General features: G+C 34.2%; 1 protein-coding gene across 1 annotated transcript; it reads right to left on the reverse strand.

The window, feature by feature from the left end:
* Positions 1-2834: 2834 nt before the first annotated feature.
* Positions 2835-6997, reverse strand: LOC110922574 (legumain). Its single transcript, XM_022166855.2, has 9 exons — positions 6545-6997; positions 4843-5007; positions 4565-4721; positions 4407-4492; positions 4086-4285; positions 3894-3942; positions 3599-3805; positions 3299-3499; positions 2835-3203 (listed from the first exon to the last, which is right to left on the reverse strand). Exons 1-9 carry the CDS (start codon positions 6980-6982, stop codon positions 3024-3026), a joined length of 1683 nt encoding a protein of 560 aa, XP_022022547.1. The 5' UTR covers positions 6983-6997; the 3' UTR covers positions 2835-3023.
* Between the last annotated feature and the right edge of the window lie 14134 nt (positions 6998-21131).

The raw sequence follows: 21131 nt of genomic DNA on the forward strand, positions 1-21131 counted from the left end.
AAATTGACCGAAACGGGTCAAACCTTATCATTTTTACTTCAAAATCCAGAATGTGTTTAGTTTACCCATATTATACAAGTCTTCATACTTGTCGGGTCTAAACCACATTCTAATCCGGTCTTCGCTTAATCTTGCGTTTTGAACCGTATATCTTACTTTAAAACTAATCGGTCTAAGTTTAAACTTAAGTAAGACCCGTTAGGAATCTAATAGGTTATTAAAAACCTTCGTTCCAGATTTAGGAGCCCAGTAAAAGATATTTGCACTTGCTGATTGTATACGGCTGAGATAAAATTGTATATTTTGCTCAGGTAAATACTCTTAACTTATTTTCCGTTATACGGGCTTGGGATACAGTATTATAATAATACCGCTTGGTCGGGTGTGTAGTTATTTAAATCGGATTGTGATTAATATATTTACGTAACCCGTTTTAATCTGTTTTGTTTGGTATATGGCCTTTGGGGGGTTAATGACCATGTCCTGGATATACTCGGCTCATTCATTTAAATGACCACGACTTAAGCACGGGGTGTAGGCATACACCTGACAGTTGCGTATGTATAAATGGTAATCCACAATAAGGAGTTCTCCTTGTGGGCATTATACCTGTGGTGTGTCAGTTAATCCTGTCCGGCTCTTCTAACCGGCCCTGACGGACGGCAAACATATAAATCTGTATACAAGATTATTTTTAAAATAAATGTCCCAAGTTATAAAAGATTATTTGTGCCTTTTGCATTTAAATCATTTTTCTTAAATGTTTTCAAAAGAGTCAGTTAATTGTATTTACCATTGTAAATTGTCGTTTTTCCAAAAGGTTAAGTGCAGGTACTATGCGAAATAGGCTGGTTACTCCTGAGTGAATAAATAAAGTGTCTTGCAAGCTTTGTCACTTAAAAATCTGTTGAACAATACTTCCCTTGTTTTGATCCGCCTGTGGATCCTTTACATTCCGTTTGTAATACTTATGTTACTTTCAGTCGGTTTTTAATATTATTACTTTTAGACTTCCGCTGTGCATTAAACTGTGATAAATTGACTATGTTGATATCAACTACGTCACGATACTCCCCACCAGGCCCACCGGTAATACGTGGAAATATCGGGGTGTGACACATTCAACTTACTCTCTCATGTTCTGCGAGAGATTAGGGTTTCAGTAGTTTTTTTATGTACTTAGAGATCATTGTTTTGATGATTTTCACTTGTTATTAGTTCTTGTTCATTATCACAGATTCTTGCATTTGATTCTTGAAGTTTTTATTAATTTCTTTTGAGTTTGTTCGTTTGATCTTTAGATACGGACAATCGCCGATGGTATGAAAGTCCCACCGGTTCAATCGAAAATGGATAACCCCCCATAGTGATCAAAAGAAGTGGTGAAATTAAATAAAAATAAGAAGAGAAATGGTAAAAAGTTGTGAAACGGAAGAGTTGATGAAATGGTTTATATAGTGATTGTAAAATGGTTTAAATTGATTTTGTTTAATTAAATTTTTGTTTTTTTAATCATTTCAAACGGTTAATTGACCATTACAATCATACAAAACTATCACCAATGTTCGGCCAGTGCCACCGGCACCGGTGTTGCCGGTCGAGTAGGGGTTACCCGGTTCCCATTGATCAGCTTGTGCCTTGACCCCTTTCGTCAATAGGGACGGAAAAAGAACTAGGAACCTTTTTACGAGAAAGGAGAACAGGAACGAAAAAGAAAAATAAAAATAGAAAAACTAAATGGAATTGCACTAATTTCGTTTGGTGCAAATGGGTGACTCTTAAATGCAATATTATGGGCTGGAGATGTAATTTGGATAGATTAGCTCATTGAGTTGATTTAAAAAGAAGGAACATAGACATCACATCGATTATATATCCTTTTTGTGATGAGTATGAGGAAACGGTAGAGCACCTATTTACTGCATGCTCGGTGGTAAATCGGGTGTGGTCGGGTTTCAGTGGTTTGAGTGTCTGGTGTAACATCCCACCAATTTATTCCTTCGATTTCAAAGACATTGGAAATTCATAACTTTTCTCGATTTGATAAGAAAGCGAAGAAGATCATCTACGGATTAGTGATCATCTCCTGCCGGTGTATTTGGAAAGAAAGGAACGAGCTGATATTCAAACAAATTATTCGAAGTCCGCAAGATATTATAGGGGAGATTAAATTGAGAGATTTCGGTTGGGTTAAAAATAGATTTTCGTATAAGTAATATTAGTTGACGGAATGGTGTAAATCCCGTTGTAATTTGTTTGCCTGTCACCCGTTTAGGTCAAGGGTGTTTGTGTGTTTGGCCTTTTGCCCAGTTAGGTCCAAGAAGTGTTTTAATGAAGTTTTCTTTTAAAAAAAAATAGTAGATTTTTCTCTCTAGAGAGAATCCTTGTCAAGTGTCGCAAACTAATGCAACTCTAATTCGATTTCGTAACGAACTAATGCAACTCTAATTGGATCTTGTAATTGAACTCTAATTGGATTTTGTAATTGAAAACGATAGGTGGAAATATCTACCGGCCAAATTGGGCCCTTACAGGAATTCGGTTAAAAAAAGGTTTGTAGTCCAAAAGATAAATTCTGAACTAGACCCCACCCCCTTATGTAGGCCAAGCTATTGCAGGATACAAAATATAAACGAACAGGAAATATGAACAAAACAGTCTGTTCGACACTTTATTACCAAATCAAAAATCCCTTGACATTTGCAAAATACGTTCACAATCATTAGTTTATACTAAACCAAACTTTATCCTACTAAAGACCCAACTTTTGTACACTCAAACAAACTAGATAAGCATGCAAAATAAAATAAACTAAGTAACGTGATACTTCTAAACATTCAAACTAATAATTAAGTAATAATAAACTTGACAATTTCTTTTCACCCATACACAACTTTATAAGAATATTCATATTATACATTTTATTTTCAAACGAAACATGCAAAAACATATACTAGAAACAAACACCATCAAGCATTGTGATCATATAAATAAACATGACATGAGATGGAACATGTATGAAATCAAACACTATAAGCACCAAAAGTACCATATGGTCCGATGTTTTTCCCGCCACAGGTGGCAATAAACACTTCCTCGACCTTTGACTTCTCAACCGAGCTATTGCAAATGTTTGCAAAGGCTCTCATGTGCTTCATGCCGTATTGAGTTAGCAACCCACAATGCTTCTCAAATAACCGAGCCTTTGATCAAACACCAATCTCATTTAGCAAAGCGGTCATATAATACAACAAAAAGTGGAAAAGTTTGTAGTTTATGCTACAAGTGTAAAACTTACCGTAGATTTAAAACATTCCCAGTCATCCACTAGAGGCAACCCAGGAGCTCTAGCCGAGTGGAGGGTCGAACGGCCATTTTGAGGTCCAAAAAGAAGCACCCCGATCATGTCAATGCTACTATCTAAATGCCCCCTATGTGTCAACGTCTCTGTGATCTCTCTCAGAATTTCAGGTCTTGTTGATTCGGATGATTTCTTGTACTACAAGTAATGCAAACAAAGCAAAAGTTACTAAATAATACAACGAAAGCTTATTTACTTTTGTACCTAGAAAACAACGAAATGAACGCGCATACGTACTCTTTGCCACAAGAATATAAGATCGGCATCTCTTTGATTTACGCCATCAAGCTTATCAAAGTGAATCTGATTAGCAGGGAGGTTTACTGTTGCTGGATCAAATCCTAGATACAAATAGACCTTCTCGGGTTTAATGTCTTTGGATCCATATTCCATGACATGTGAACCAGTATTGTAAGTATTGGAATTAGATGTCCTTTTCTTCACCTGTATATGAAAATGCACTATTTTAATAAAAATTCTTACGAGCGCGTGTAAGTTCACGATAAAAAAGAACACTTTGTCTTGGCTTAACCTTGTTGAATTGTTGTTCGAGAGATTCTTTCTTCAGGTTGTGAGTCTCGCTGTTGAGAATAACCCATACAAAGTTCAAGCAGGATTCTCAAATCTTAAACAAAGTATATACCATCAAATGAAACACAAAACAAGTATATGCAAATTTAAACACACACTAGGACACTTGAATGGATGCATGAAACAGAAGTACCTATCTTCCATCCAAGCAACACTATATAGATCTCCTAAGCAAGTTATATACTCAGGCGGTGGAGAAGGTTCCGTCCCGGGACAATATGTTCCATAACTATTCTCTTGAGCCCCCGATGCTGTCGTGGCATATATGTTAAGGTCTTCCGGAAGTATGCCTTCGAAGATGCTTCCACTCTCACATGCTTCCAAGTATATAACCTACATTGATTAAACTTTTTTTAGGAAAGCAACAATTTAACCTTTTGTTTGCATACATATTTGTAGGTGTTCCTTTTCTAACATTAAGTATATAGGGACCATCTCCATATAATTAAGTTACCATTTCCTTATATGTACCCATGGCATGTTTCTTTTTCAAGACATCTACCAAGTCTTTTGCTACAAGATGAGGCTCGTTAGGCATTCCTACAACCAAAGTTATACCAATGAGACATATTATAAGTTGGTACTCCTAAATGAAAATTTGTGCGCACTTACCAAGCACTCCAGGACCTCCATGATCAGAGTAGAAAAGAAAGATCCGATCCTCCGGTTTGCTATCGACAACCTTCCCACTTCCACCTTTTACAGCACTTCTGTCACCAAGAAGCACGGCAGACAAATTATCTACGGTGACATTCTTTCCAGTGTAATCCTACATATATAATAACACCTTCTTTAGTTGACTGATGGATATGGTCACATAGCAAACAGATTGTTTGCAAATATCCCATCCAACATTTCTTTATGTTTTTTTTAGAAACATAGCAACGTACCTTCGGCACACCGGCATAGACGTCTTCACCTTTTGGGCTATTGATAATGATGCCGGGCCTTGGATTCATTTCACTTTTTGCAATATCGTCGTACATGAATACAACTATGTTTTCATCTTTCAAACCTCCCTTTTTAAGTACTTGATAAGCATGACAAACATCTGCCTGCAGTGCAACAATGCTTTATTATATTCGATAACACAAACTGATAACAATTTATACTTGATAATTATTACTATACAAGCCAGTTATTCACTTTTGATACATATTTTAATCTTTTAATCTAATAGTTTTTGATACACATTTTAATCTTTTTATCCAATAGAATCTTTTTATCCAATAGTAACTATATATAAACTGGAACTTTATATAAATTAGTTTTTTATAGATTGGAATTTGATTCACGCGTTATTCAAAATTTAAACAAATTACTTTTTATATATATTTCACAAATCATCTCTTAAAATAATAGTTACTTATAAATTGTAATGTCACTATTATCTGAAACTTTCGGTTAACAAAAAAACCTTACTAGTAAAATTTGGTCATCATTTTCAAAGGGTAACACGTGATCAACCAAATATTTGAAGTTGTGATACTTCATAGATACTTTTATTTCAATTATTAATAGTACAAACGCACTATCACCCGTTTACCCCATTTACCGATAATAATAATAACAATGTGACTAGTGACATTCCTAACTTACTTTCGTTAGGAAGGGCAATCCCACTCGACATAGAAGTACGTCTGATCTTAACTTTCATTTATGTCGTTTAAAAAAATCGCAATAACATGGCTGAATAAAAATTAGTCGATTGTTCATTTAGGGCTACTCATAGTTACTTTTGTAGCGGAGTGGGATTGCCTTCAGTAATGAAATTGAAAATGAGGGAGTCACTAATTAATCATATTTCCGGTATGAACTATTACTGAACAAGCTGTAATAGCTAAGTTCATAAATACTCAATTTACTTGTATAAAAAGAAATTAGTGCTGAAGCATAAAAATATTAAAATAAAAATTGGACAGAGACTATTATTAATTGATCTATAATGATTGTATGGACCAACTATCATAAGATCGAGTTGAGTTGCATAATAGATTTGCTATAATGTAAAGAAATATTAGACTTTAAAGAAACACGCTGACAATTAAACTGAGTGGAGTTGCATACTTGCATACACTACTTATTCCAATTATGGCCCCGATCTGAGACAAGCAACATAAAGATTTTTATTTATTTATTTTTTTTTTGTGAACAAGTCAAGTTAGCAAAATCATTTAAGAGTTCAAGCTTTGAGTTTACAAAGTCATTTCATTCAAGAGTTCAAGCTTGACTCTTGAGTATATATTTGTTTAGCTTGGACTCGATTGATTTATTTTTAAAATATTTGATTTTTACATTTATATATACTTATAAAGTTTTAAATATAATAAATTAAACTAAAATAACATTTATTTAAGTAATCACATACACATATTATCTATTATCTATATATCTTAATAGACTTAAACTATTGTTATTATATTATAGCTAGACTTCAAACCTGGTCAAGCAGCCAATGAAAAAGAAATTTAAAATTACACTAAACATTCAATATAAAATTATAACTATGAAAAAGTTACACTAAACATTTAATTTAAAATTAAAACTATGCAAAGATGACCTCTTATAACTTAATTCTATCAGCTAACTCACCTGATGCCGGTAATTTCCATATCCTTTCGAACCAGCAACAAGTACTGCCCACTTTGTGCCGTTGGTCATCTGTTCATCCACCTCTTGTTCCGCATCCACCGGCGACCGGATCAACGGGTCCCACCCCCACCGCCACTTTTGACCACCAGAACTTCCTCTTCCGGCAGCTCCATAAGATAGAGCAACCACAGTCACCAATACAAGAGTGAAGCATATGATACGAGAGACCATCGTTAGCTGAGTATTAGATAACGAGAATATCGAAGGTGCTTGACTGCTTGGAGGAGTACTTGGTTTAAGGGTATATAGAAAGAGGGCATACGGCATGCAAAGCGAGAAGATAACACGTGTAGTGATGTGGGCTCTTGAACCATAGGTGGACGCCAGATGGGATCGACAATTCTTGGACCCGTTATAGCAATACATGGGGTTAGGCATGGTGAGATAAGATTGTATAAAATACACATAATTTTTGGATTGTTTTCATCGTGTTTTGTAGACTCGCAAAATTAAAATTAAAACTTGAATCAAATTTGATATATTACTAATTTATTCCCCGCGCACTGACACAATACATGCATTTAGTATAGCAATCAACATCTACTCTACATCGACCGACAACCATAAAACGAAAAGGGTGCCAATACCGATGGTGTTGGGTCCGGCTCAATATGGTACAATCCAGTTAATAGTGATACTATTAGTTTATTAAAACTAAAAGCAAAAAATATAAATACCGGTACTAAATATCGATGTTGTTCGTTCAGTTTTAAATTCGGTACAGTAGCGACACAGTGTCTACTTTCAATAAGATTTACTGAAAACCATAAATATGAATAACACTTATGTTGTTTAGTCATTTTCTTTTCGGTATGGTGGCAGCACGATATCCATTATCAATAAGATTTATATCGAAATGTTAGAAAAAATACATATATGTGTATTTAAATTATTTTTAAAAAATTAACGTACACGAATTATTTAAAAAAATTATATTAAATGAAAAGTACCTAAAACAAATACTTTAAAAAATTTATTTATTATTCATGACCTCTTTACTTTAATTTATAAAATATTATTAATAATAAAAAAATCAAATGAAGACTAAATAAAATATTACTAAAAAAACAAATCTTTAAAAGATTTCATTTACTGTTCATACCAACTTTGTTTTCATATGTATAATATGTATAATGTATAATATATAATGTATAATGTATAATTTGTAAGTAATGAATTTGTGTTTTTTTTTTAAATTCAGTTTAAATAGAATTTGATCAGTTATAAATAGTCGGTTACGTGTTACGACGGTTCCGTTTAAATAAAATATACATATGAATAGAAATTCCTCATGAATAGTGATTGCTGTTTTTTTAATAATTTTTGTACTTTTTGGCAATATTTTATCTACTATTAATTTGATTTTTTTTAGTAATAAATGGTAATTGATTAGGTATATGTTTTATTATTTTTTATTAGTAGCATTTTATTTAGCATTCAATTTTGATTTTTTATATAAACTTACGTTTGTTAACTTTAAAAAATATTCTAAAATTGCATCTACATTTTTTTAACATTCCATGTTATTTACTCGCGCATTGTAAAGGTACGTTGCCATAGGCATTGGATCGGTATTGATTCGGTTCTTTACAGTACTGGTAGAATTCATGAACCTGGTTTAGAAATCAACACATGTTTAACATCGACCGAAAACGGACATCGATGTTATTCGAACGGTATCAATAGGTTCAAATTGTCAACAAAACATAAAAATTGATACATACCGATACCGATGTTGTTCAGTTTGGTACGGTATGGTAGCGATAGTTTATCAAAAGCAAAAACAAAAAAAATTAAATATCGCCACCAATACAAATGTTGTTCAGTTAGTTTCGATTCGGATTGGTACGATAGCGACACAATAGTTGTTTTCAATAAAGTTTATACGACAATGTTGAAAAAAATAAACATAAATGCAAACCAACCGAATCGATGTCAATTGAACAACAGCGCTACCGGTATTGATATTGATATTCTTTTTTATTTTTTTCGATCGATGTAAGGTTTTCTCTTTCGAATACTTAGCGATTGTTTGTACCGTAATGAACCGAATATATACCAACTGAATTCCCGCCGCAAAGCGCAGGGGAAAATCGCTAGTTTATATTGAAACATAGATAAAAAAGAACGTGGGAAATGATATATTTGTAGTTTTGCAAAAACATTATATTTGGAATAAAACAAAAAAAAAATTAACGGGTCTTAACATATTAAACATGAGAAGTGAAGAAGTTTTTTTTTGTTTTTAAATTTTTTTTCATAGATAATATTTAGTTGAAAAATGTAAAAAATAATAAATCAATATAAGAAAAAAATCCTGTTGGGATTGAACCCTACCAGAGGAACAGATGATGTAAAGCCAAAACTGGTTCAGAACAGTGGATTCATCATAAGAAGCAGTTTGCACTAAACTTTCCCCTTGAAAGTGATCCTAACATCTGATATGCTCCAAGTACTGCCCTTATCAACAACTGCTGTACCTGGAAGCTACTGATCAAGTTAAATACTGATGAAGGACTAAAGCCCTGCTGCCCAATCTACTGCCTTGAGTCAAGCACTGCTGACCATGACAAGTACTGCTGGGTTCACAGCAGTGGAAGGTTGCAGCAGCAGTTTTGATTCTCTTTATGTAATGTAAAGCCAAAGCACTGATGAAGTTTAAAGGCTGAAGCTCAATCAACTGATGAATTCCAAGCACTGATGAAGAACCAAAGTACTGCTCTTTCAAGGCCTGATCACCCTTTGAAGAAAGCACTGATGCTCAACATCAGTGGTCGACTGCAACAGTGGAATGAAGAATCAGTGTTTATACATCAGTGTTTTAAGTATAATCAGTGTCTGTATGCTCAGTAGTTGTAGAACAGTAGATAGAGTTTGTTAGTCTGTTAGATGTCACTTTCATGGTGACGTCAGCTGTGATGCATCAGTGGTTTGGACTTCCTATAAATGTAACGGTACCCTGTACTGTTACATTTGATTGACTGAGTAGATTCTTCTTCTTCAGTCCAATCCTTTCATCCTGTGCAACCAACCTTGGGGTATCAGGCTGAGGGGGAGCTTAGTTATTGTAAGCATGCTTGTAATCTTTTGATTTTCATTGTAATCATTCGACTCAAAGTAAAGCAAGTGTTTATAATACTGCTCTCTCCTTTGGATTGTATTTAACAAAGTCTGTATCCATTTCCGCTGCACTTTTCACTGTTTAATATTCTCTGACTGTTCAATTTATACAAACAAACACAATCATGAGAGCCTCCGATCCTAACAATTGGTATCAGAGCTTGGACAGTCAAATTCGATCTAACAATCAATTTGACATAACAGTTCAGCTCAAAAGTTATTGATACTAAAGGATTGGTTGTATTCAGTTGAAAAACAGAGTAACGAGTGAATCATGATCAAAATGGTTATTCAGAAACTCTGTAAATCAACCAAGATGTCATATGATACACAAATTTCACGCAACAAGTGATATCATGCACAAGTCACTCATAGTTTTCAGATCTGTAAAATATCTGATAAACTATGGGATCGTTCGATATTTTCAAAGTTGATTTCAATTGTTGTTTTGATATTTGTGATGTTTTCACTAAATGCTAATGTATGAACATCAGATTAACAAAAACCTATGTCCTTAAAACATTAGTGTTTTTGATAACATAAAAGAGGGAAATTAAAACTTTAGTCATACAGATCTTATGTGTTGAAAACAGGTTGAGTTCCTCAAAAGGACAAAATCAACTATGTTAAAATACATTAAGAAAATCAGGAGTCAAAAATGTCCAGATCATAGGTAATGAGAAGGTTGGCATAAGTATGAGCAGAAATGACCAAATCTCTCAAAACATTGCTGAAAATGATTTTGGATTACGTATTCTTTCCTTGAAAACCTTCCAGTAAAAGTTTCAATACTTTTCTATGGAAAGGGTAAAATGGGAAAGAAGAAAAATTACAAAAACTCAAAAGTGTGTTTATCTCAAAACTTTTGAAATCAAAAGAAAAGAGTATAAACCCAAAACACTTAAGAGTCCACAAGAGATATACATACTTGGTCAAACATTGTCATCCATCAACCATGTACAATCACTGCATCAGGGAGTTCAGGTAACAAAACTATCACCAGTGATTAAACTTACAAAGAGGACTAGACAAAATTTTTTTTAGTGTCATCACATGGTAACAAAGTCTATAACAGGACTTTCAAAACTTATGTGTACATGTCTCCTCATTTTAGCAATCAATCGACAAAGAAATGGTCTCAAACAGTGGTTATTCAAATCATTGACCATTTTCTTAAGACTTGAGAATGGTATGACTATGAGCTTTTATTGAAAAACGTACTAGATCCTTCTTGATGTTATTTTCAGAATAACCTTTAATTTTTTTGTAAAGGTTTTTCTCAATAAAAATAGGATATATTATTCATTTTTTTTATAATATATGTTGAACTTTTACTTGGTTTTTGATAGTAAAAGTTTGATTCTCCTGTCAGGATGTATTCCTCTTATTTTTTCTGATGATACTATCCTAGAAAATAGCTCAAAATGAAATGATACATATGTCAAGGTCATGTCAAACTCAAGTTTGTTTTATCACAGATCAAAGATTGATTGCTAAAAGATCTTAAAATTCTTGACTACTCATGTTTTACTCTAAGGATTAGAACACAAAATGTGCAGTCAAGGTGAAAAGGTTGTCATCATCTGGGATACTCAACTACTGTCAAAATTTATCAAATGTTTAAAACAGGAAATAGATAAGTAGTAAAACCTTGAATACAAATCCCTGTAAAAATCTGCTAATGTGTTAATCTTGATAATATTCATCTAAAATGTGTTTTGTCAAGGATGTTACTTTGCAGATATCTCATTGTCACCATCAAAAGATGTTGGACATGATACTGTGTTATCACAGGACAAAATCATTTCCTTTATCTGAGCAGCAGATGTACAAAACAGCTGGTAAAGCTCACCCACTGATCCACCAACAGTTGCTGATAGAAGTCCATCAAAAATGGATAAAAATCACTTGACTGCTACCTCAACAATTGCTTGACCAAAGTAGCCCTTCTCCTCTATATCCATGTCCACAACCACTGTTGATAAAAATCTACTAACAATGGATAAAAATCAACACTGGTTATCACCAATTCCTGTTATTCCTCCACTTTCACCTTCAAACAGCTGTTGGATCATTAAAGTCACCAACAGTTGTTAGCTCAGATGACTCACATCTGCAGCCTCACCTTTTGGACACCAATGCCATCTTAAAAATTCATTTATGTTTCCATTCTCTTGACAACATCAATTGGAAGGGATTCTTATAAAAAGTTTATCCCAAAACCTTTGTCTACTTCTTGACTTTCTACCATTCCATCAACAAGTCATGTGCCTTATAGCACTGAAAGACAGAAAGTTGGGTAGTTGTCATTTAAAAGGAGCTTCAACAGTTCAGTGACAACAAGTTTGAAAATCTTGTGCCACAGCCAAAGGATGAGAATCTTTTTGGCAAAAAGTGGGTCCTCAAAGAACATTGCATATGTTGAAGCATGGTTGTCAAGTTTTATCAAAATCAAAACAAGTACAAACATCAAGGTGTTGACCGTGCACATGCAGCAGATATTTCAAACCACTGAATAAAGAGTATTATGATGCTGCTGCTGTTGCTGAAAAGTCCAACTGTTTGTAACTTTAAAATATGTTATTGAATTTTGGTATAGTTGCTCAAAAGATTGTTTTTATGCAGGGCAGTCAAGTAGCCGAAATATATCATCAAAAGTTCAATATCTCATTGATTCACCATCATTCATTATCAGACATCACTTTGTGAGGGATTGCTATAAAAGGTTTGATTTCATCTTTAACATGTCCATCCAAAAGATCAGTTGGTAGATGTACAAACTTAAAAATTGGATCCATCTGCTGTTAAAAACTTGATCCCTATGGTTGGAATGCTAAACATGGATTAAAGCAAGATTTCTTGTGTTCCATGTGTAAATAGCATAAAAAAAATGTTTTTTGAAAAAAAAATCAAAAATAACCTTAAAAATAGCTTAAAATTGAATTTTTCAATGAATCCTCAAAGTCTGTTCAAAGCACTGATAGCATTAATACTCTATTAAATAGTAAAATCTATCCACTGCCAAAGTGTATCCTCTGCTTGTGCGAAACACTGATTTACAACAGAGGTTAGACGTGGACAGATGTTATTCAACAGTTGTGTGCATCAGATGCCATCATCACTTTTTCAAATAAATGGCCTTACACTTGAAAACATCTACAAGGCTATCAAAAATTTTCAAAACAAAAGCAGAGGTGCCTAAGCAGATTTCAGCAGCTACCACTGCTCCTCAGGTATCTGCTGCTGAGCCCACTGCTCAAGGTGATCACAGCAGTAACACAACTGCTGTGAAACCCACACCTAAATCCACCAAAAGACCAAAACAAAAGAAAATTCAAAAGCCCCCCAAACCTGCAATAAAGGTAACTCTGGAAGATGAGATCCCAGAGCAACTGCCAGTGACAACACAAAAGTCACTAGAAACCACTGCTGCTACTTCCTCACAGCAGATGGTAGAAAGGTCTCAACCCATGCCTAAAACTCCTCCTGCTTCTTCACAAAAAGAACAGGTTGTAAGCACAGGGACGCCATCTTATGAAGCAATGGATTCACTTGAATCTAACTTCCACGGCCCTCCTCCCGGGGCAAATTCTCTTTCATCCCATATCCTCACTTCACAAATACCACCATCAATAATGACCTTGTTGCATGCTTTGGATATAACTCAGACATAAATCAGTTCCTCTCAACCACCTATCACTGAGAATACACTCCAACAAGTGACTGAGTCTGATGCTTATACCTCTGGTATCCCAGCAACAACTGAGGAGGTTACACCCCTTGAGTTACAAGTAACTCTTGGTGGTAATTCAAGTGAAGCAGCTACTACAAGTGCTGAACCCACTGGTTTACACTTGGACAGTAGTTTCATCAATAAGACTTCCTTGGAGGCAATTCCTTCTATAGCACCTCTGACAGTCACCAGTGGATCTGTTTTGACCACTGGCAACATCAAAAGGTTGTCAAGTGTTGAAGGAAGAAGACCCCAGTACCAAGAAAAAGGGGCATCAGTGGTTAATGTTTGGAGTACACTCCCTACCTCAACCACTGATAAAACCACTGCTAGTGGGAAATCAGATGATCCCACTAAATTGGGTGATGGTTTAGGGTACCAAGAATTGACGACTAGAATTGATAAACTGGATACATCTGTTGCAGAAATCAAAGACACGCTGCAACAGTTGGTGAAGGCACAAAGGGTACCATCCACTACTGCACCACCTCCAACAGCTACTCCATCATCTGCTCCTACTCCAGATGAGCTGTGGACTTTGTTTCAACCCCTGAACCTATCTTTGAAAGAGTTGATGATGCCAAAAAGGGGGAGAAAAATGACTCTAAGGAAAATCTTTCAGTAACTTCTGCTGAAACATCTGTCAAAGAAAAGGAAAAGGGAGGTGATGAAACCCTGAAAATTCAAGCAGATGATGAAGATACACAAATGAGGATCGTCCAAAGTCAAGTCAATTCAGCTGGTCTCAAAACCACTGATATTAAAAAGGGTAAGGGATGAGAGCAGAGCTTTGGTTGAGAAAAAGATAGTTCTGCAAAAAGAAAAGGAAGAGGTTGGTACTTCATTAAAGAAGAGTCCTGTTAAAAACAAGGCAATCAACCACAACAACTTCTAAAACTAAGCCAGTTACTATTTCAACCACAACTCCTATTCCCACAAAATCACTTACCCCTCCACAACCACTGCCATCCCTACTAAATCAACCACTGCCACATCTAAAACATCATCATCATCACAAACACCACAACCACTGCCATCCTTTATCAAAGAAGGAAACAAAGCAGATGGACGCAAAAATACCAAAAGAAGACCAAGCTTCAGAAAAATATATCATAAAGATGGTTCTTCAGACACTTAGAGCAGAACTACAAGTAACAGCAAAATCTCAAGACACTGCTCAAAGTTGTCATTACCAGGCCACAATCTCCAAACTCATCATTCAAATAAACCTCTCCCAAGAAACCCATTGGATTCAAAAATACTAAAGTGGATGTCTGATCAAAAGACCCACGTATTGACTTTGCTCAAATCCAATGGTGAGGTGAAGCATATATCAAGGAAAAATGCACTTGGCCTGGGTGTAGAAGATTTACAAAATCTCCTTGAGCTTACACTGTGCAGGGATGAGGGTGATAAAGAATCCATGAACTTTGAATTACAATTCAAAGGTCAAGAAAGGGAACTCCTGATGAGACAATAAAGATCCTGAATAATGAAGTGTTTTGGCATCATCTGTTCCAGGGGGAGATTGTTGGGATTGAACCCTACCAGAGGAACAGATGATGTAAAGCCAAAACTGGTTCAGAACAGTGGATTCATCATAAGAAGCAGTTTGCACTAAACTTTCCCCTTGAAAGTGATCCTAACATCTGATATGCTCCAAGTACTGCCCTTATCAACAACTGATGTACCTGGAAGCTACTGATTAAGTTAAAAACTGATGAAGGACTAAAGCCCTGCTGCCCAATCTACTGCCTTGAGTCAAGCACTGCTGACCATGACAAGTACTGCTGGGTTCACAGCAGTGGAAGGTTGCAGCAGCAGTTTTGATTCTCTTTATGTAATGTAAAGCCAAAGCACTGATGAAGTTTAAAGGCTGAAGCTCAATCTACTGATGAATTCCAAGCACTGATGAAGAACCAAAGTACTGCTCTTTCAAGGCCTGATCACCCTTTGAAGAAAGCACTGATGCTCAACATCAGTGGTCGACTGCAATAGTGGAATGAAGAATCAGTGTTTATACATCAGTGTTTTAAGTATAATCAGTGTCTGTATGCTCAGTAGTTGTAGAACAGTAGATAGAGTTTGTTAGTCTGTTAGATGTCACTTTCATGGTGACGTCAGCTGTGATGCATCAGTGGTTTGGACTGCCTATAAATGTAACGGTACCCTGTACTGTTACATTTGATTGACTGAGTAGATTCTTCTTCTTCAGTCCAATCCTTTCATCTTGTGCAACCAACCTTGGGGTATCAGGCTGAGGGGGAGCTTAGTTATTGTAAGCATGCTTGTAATCTTTTGATTTTCATTGTAATCATTCGACTCAAAGTAAAGCAAGTGTTTATCATACTACTCTCTCCTTTGGATTGTGTTTAACAAAGTCTGTATCCATTTCCGCTGCACTTTTCACTGTTTAATATTCTCTGACTGTTCAATTTATACAAACAAACACAATCATGAGAGCCTCCGATCCTAACAAATCCATTTATTTGTACAAGAAGAGTAATTATTATATAATACAATTGAGGTAGCTTCTCTGGCTACATAAGCCAGAGAAGCTCTCAATTTAATCATTTTTACAAAATTACTGTACATGTAATTTTTTTTTGTTTATAGTGTGATTTACGATTTTAGTCCTCATTTGTCACGACCCCCGACCCCACCCTGACCGGAATCAGGAGCCGCGAGCAGTCAAGTGGTACCGGTGATTATTTTGAAAAACATTGCAGCGGAAATTTCGTCAGGACCGTGAGTTAGGAAAAATATCAGAGTTTAGAAACACCGGATTTTATTTAAATAGATGGAATAAATTCCAGGTTTTACAAAGGTAGCTTTTAATACGGGATAAACCCAAAAATAATATTTCTTAAGTTGATTTAATTAATAAAATAAGCCACTTCTTGAAGTCCTTTCAGTGTTGGATCCAATCCTTACTCCAATATACTGTAATTACCTGAAATGCGTTTTAAAAAGGTTTTGTCAGCGGGAAATACTGAGTGAGTTCATTCAGGTTTTATACAAAACAGAGTTGTTATAATTTACAGTATTAAGAGCGATTACAATGTTTCTGATATCAAATCAACTACCCACGGTACTTTATCACCCGACCCACTGGCCCACCTGTCTAGTGGTGTCTGTGATTATGGTCATATCACCCATTGGCTGCCCCAATGTTGAAGATTATCAAGTAATGTATACAAAACCCCACATACCGGCTGTAACTTGGTGATTACAAAGACTTAATCCCTGTAATTATAACTTTGAAAATAATTTGGAGTTTTGTAAAACAGTTGATAAAAAGAGAATGACTCACTTTATGTAAGATTGAGTTATCAAGCTTCTCGATTCTACTTCTTCCAATAATTAAGCATGCACTTTATTATTCTGGATCTTCTGATGATTTAATAGTTTGTTTGATTGTGAGTGTGTAGTTGGGAGTATTTTTCGGTAGTTAAACATATAGTTTAACACAATGGAATACGTATTTGTGTAAAACCCAAATCAAACCTTAACGGTAGTCACGAGATTCGAACCTTAACGAATTTCACAAAGTGTAACACTTTGGATTCCGTTTACCGAAATCACAAAGTATAGTGCTTTGGCATCCGTTTAACGAACTCTCAAAGTATAGTACTTTGGCATCCGTTTAACGAACTCTCAAAGTATAGCACTTTGGCATCCGTTAGTTGGTTCCTGAATCGATCGGACAGAACATCGCATCGGTGATTATTGGTTAGAACACCAACGTATAGAGAGAAGAAGAAAATAAATGAGCAAAGAAAAATGAATCCTAAGCTTCCTATTTATAGGTAGGAAATAGGAAATTTCTAGGAAGTTTCCCTTGTATTTCTAGGAAGTTTCCTATAGCTTTTCTAGGAAGTTACTTATACATCTTCTAGGAAGCTTCCTATCCACAGATATCTATCCTCTTACACCTTCCTAGCACCTTCCTTTGATATTATCTATTTTATATTTATATATATTTCTATTTAGGTGATTAGTAGATCTTACTTAGCTTAATTAATCTTGCTTAACTTAATTAATCGTACTTAGCTTAATTAATCTAGTTTAGCTTAATTAATCTCGCTGAACTTAATTAATAGATTAATTAACCTACTCAGTTAACCTAGCTGCTAAGTTTATTTAACTATTAAGTTTACTTAGCTATTAAGTACTCTAGCAGCTCCTTGCTTACGAGTTCTAATTTCTAGACACAATGGAACGCGTATTAGTGTACTAACTCAATTCATCTTTAACGATAATCACGAGATAAAACCCTCACAACGATTTACAAGTGCAATACTTAACAATTCAGCGAATTCACAACGAATGACAGAGTATAGCCCGAGTTCGGACAGCACTCAAACATTCAAGTCGAAATCATGATGAATAACAAAGTATAAACCCAATTTGAGCAGCACTCAGACAATCGTTGGATAGTTATAATCGATCGGATAAAGTATTGTACCAGTGATTAGAGCTATTACCCTAATAACGGGCAGAGTTTAGGGATTTAGAGGGTAAAATCCCGAGCTATTATTTACAGAAATAAAAGCTGACGGAAAGAAAAGAATTGAACAGCGATCGAGTTAATACCCGGTATTGTAGCAGCACTTCGTGACCCGTGTGTGTTTAATTGTACTACTACTATTCTAATTCGACGTACATAGTGAGAATTGACGTCGTTTCAATCACAGAAAGCAAGTGCCAATGTCTGCTATTTATACACGAAATTTGGCAGGCTTACGGACCGTAAGCCATATCCCTTACGGTCCGTAAGGGAAGCAATCTAATTTATAGGCTGCCTAGGTTCGGGACTAGCTTTGCTGAGTTGCCACTTTTCTCAAATGAATTTTAGACAGCGAGAAGTGTTGATAATCGTCACTAGGGTTTACCCCCCTTGAGTTTTAGGGGCCCTGATCCTGATTCCGATTGTTCTGAAAATTTTAGGGTTTATGTAGAATCACTTGGGTGTCTTAATTAGGTTTTCCATAATAGATAATTATCATCCTAATTATTGATTTTAGTGAGAGTTGTTACATCCTCCCCACCTTAATAAAAATCTCATCCTCGAGATTTGGACTATGATATTTTCTTGGGTTATGTTTCTTCTTCTAATTAAGAGAAACAATGTATCGTGGAATGGAATCAAAAGATATTTTGAGGGGTGTGAATTTTGGAAAGTAAAAAAAAACGATTTATAGAAACAATTGGATTCAATATCCGAAATGAACTTACTTTGATCAATTTGAGGGAGATTCTGAATTGATAAATATCTTATTTATGAATGGAAGTATGGAAAATGAAATGATTATCCGAAAATTAATATCATTTATTAAAATGATACTGGACAATAGAATTTAGTGTATCGTAATCTGAGTACCTAATTGTACCAAGAATGTAACAAATCAAACGAATGGCGTATGAAGAGGGTTTATTATTAGCACAGGCTACAAATGTATATGGATACTGTATGGTATTGTTATGATTAGAAGAACTTAATAATAAATTTACCGTCTTCGAAATTAACTAAGAGTTTCAAGGAAGCGAATCTAGGTATTTCAAAGGATGAGACATTCCGATGAAATGATATAGTTTCCAAAGTGATTATGTTTAAGCCAAAAGATATATGATCTATAGATTTTTAAAATGAATGTGAAGAACTTTTTGGAATTAGTAAAATTCTTTGTCAGAAGAAAACTTACTTTGATTGGTACCTAAGGAAGACTTAAGATTGACTGGTTCAAAATGAAATGAAAACATGAAAATGTTTTGTCAAATATTGAATTATGATATGAGAAAATCAATGTGCTGAAATGGGTGATTTGTAAGAATACATGAAAAGATAATAAAGTTAGTGTATTTTTGTCTTAATACATAATTGTATTCAGATGATTTTAATCAAAAGGTTTGATTAAAGATAGGTGATATTTTGATTTATTAAATACCTTTTCTTTTTATGTTATAACGTAGAATAATAAATAAATATAGATAGGTTTAAAATATCAAACCCGTGGTAATTTTGACAAAATAATGATATATGTTTTATAAATAGGTTTACTCAATATCGTAGAACTCACAATTATCATTTTTAAAAATCAAGTATGTTTAACTATAAGATTTTATAATAGGGTATTTTTAAATCATAAAAGTAAAATAATAAATGTTTATTTTAATATCAAGCATACTTAAATATTGGCTTGCGTAAATAACATTTGATATTTTAATATATATATTTTATAAAAGAATATTTCTATAACTATTTAATAGTTGTGAAATATTAATCAAGATGAACATTTATTTATAATATGTCTTGTTCATGAATACTTAGACAATTATTTAGATAATTTTATTCATCCCTTTAATTGTTTTATGAATATATATCTTCTCTTTACAGTACAAAGTATATATATTTCTATATATAATATAAAATATTTTTATATATATATAATTGAAATTTACTAAATAAGTATGATGACTTAATTAACTAGTCATTATCACGGCGGATATTGGTTAGTGCTGCCTTGTTTAAGCATAGGTGGCCAGTCCATGCCTAACTAAGGCTAAGCTATTCAATACATGCCCTTGATAATAATTCTAGTATCTAAAAATAATAATACTAATAATATTACTAATAATAAAACTAATATTAGTTGCCAATAATAAATGCATAAATTTAAATGAGAGTATACTTCAAACAAAATTGTATACGTAAAAATATAAATTCTTTGCCTTAATGGTTTTAACAAAAATTTTAAATACAGGAATACTATATTGGAAGTTTCTATATATAATCAATTAAATTTATATAATGTTTTTCGATCAATGATGATAAGGTAAGAAATATCACGAAAGGCTCGATTGGGATTGTAAGGACTACGGAATTGGGACATGAAATGATGGATCATTATCTTAGCACACAATTGTGTTAAGATTGCTTTTATAAAATAAATCAACAAAGCGGATTCAATATAAATAAATAAATAAATAACTACATCCTCGATTAGCGCAATCTTCAAATTTGTGAAAATGTCATCACAAAGTGATCGTGATCAAAGAAATGATTTGATGAATTCGAAGACTAAACAAGCATGTTATGGTTCAAGAGAATTGAAGTGCTTGTTGGGACTATTTTGAATATGATGGTTTCAATCCATCATATGGGACTTTGAATTGAATACGTATTGCGAGCAAGTTAACTGGGTTTGGATAAAACGAGTTTTAATAAGGAAGTTCGGACATGATCACAATAGGAACCATGTATACCCTTCAAAAAGAAAATCGAGTTTTTCAAGAAATTCATTGATGCGATATTAAAGAGTTATCGCTTTGTAAAACGCGGTTTACAATGCAAAGATCAAGTATAGCAAAACGAGATTTGAACTTTTGAAAAAAAAAACAAATTGGAATGAAGCCTTCCTGTGGTCTTCGTAACTCAAATGAACCACATGTACAACAAACAGTGCATGTGTACCGTGTAGATTTACCAAGAAATGAAATAGATCAATATTCGCTACTATGAAAGAAATCCTCATTGTATGATGACCATTAGGGGAAGTAGCAAAAGTTTATTCATAGAGGTCAGAATTGCAACGAAGGGAATATAAGAGCTTTATCTGGAATTTCGTGTGATAACTGTTGTTAAGTGACATTATCAGGGAATGTCGAATAAAA

The sequence above is a fragment of the Helianthus annuus genome, chromosome 17, assembly GCF_002127325.2.
Source record: "Helianthus annuus cultivar XRQ/B chromosome 17, HanXRQr2.0-SUNRISE, whole genome shotgun sequence".
NCBI classification, from domain to species: Eukaryota; Viridiplantae; Streptophyta; class Magnoliopsida; order Asterales; family Asteraceae; genus Helianthus; species Helianthus annuus.

Bases quoted from the DNA above. Each gene is read 5' to 3' on its own strand.
- LOC110922574 (XM_022166855.2), bottom strand. From the start codon at position 6,982: ATGCCTAACCCCATGTATTGCTATAACGGGTCCAAGAATTGTCGATCC. The intron at 3,943-4,085 runs GTACTTCTGTTT...TATTCTCAACAG, and splicing joins GTTGCTTGGATGGAAGATAG to CGAGACTCACAACCTGAAGA. The intron at 3,806-3,893 runs GTTAAGCCAAGA...TTTCATATACAG, and splicing joins TCGAACAACAATTCAACAAG to GTGAAGAAAAGGACATCTAA.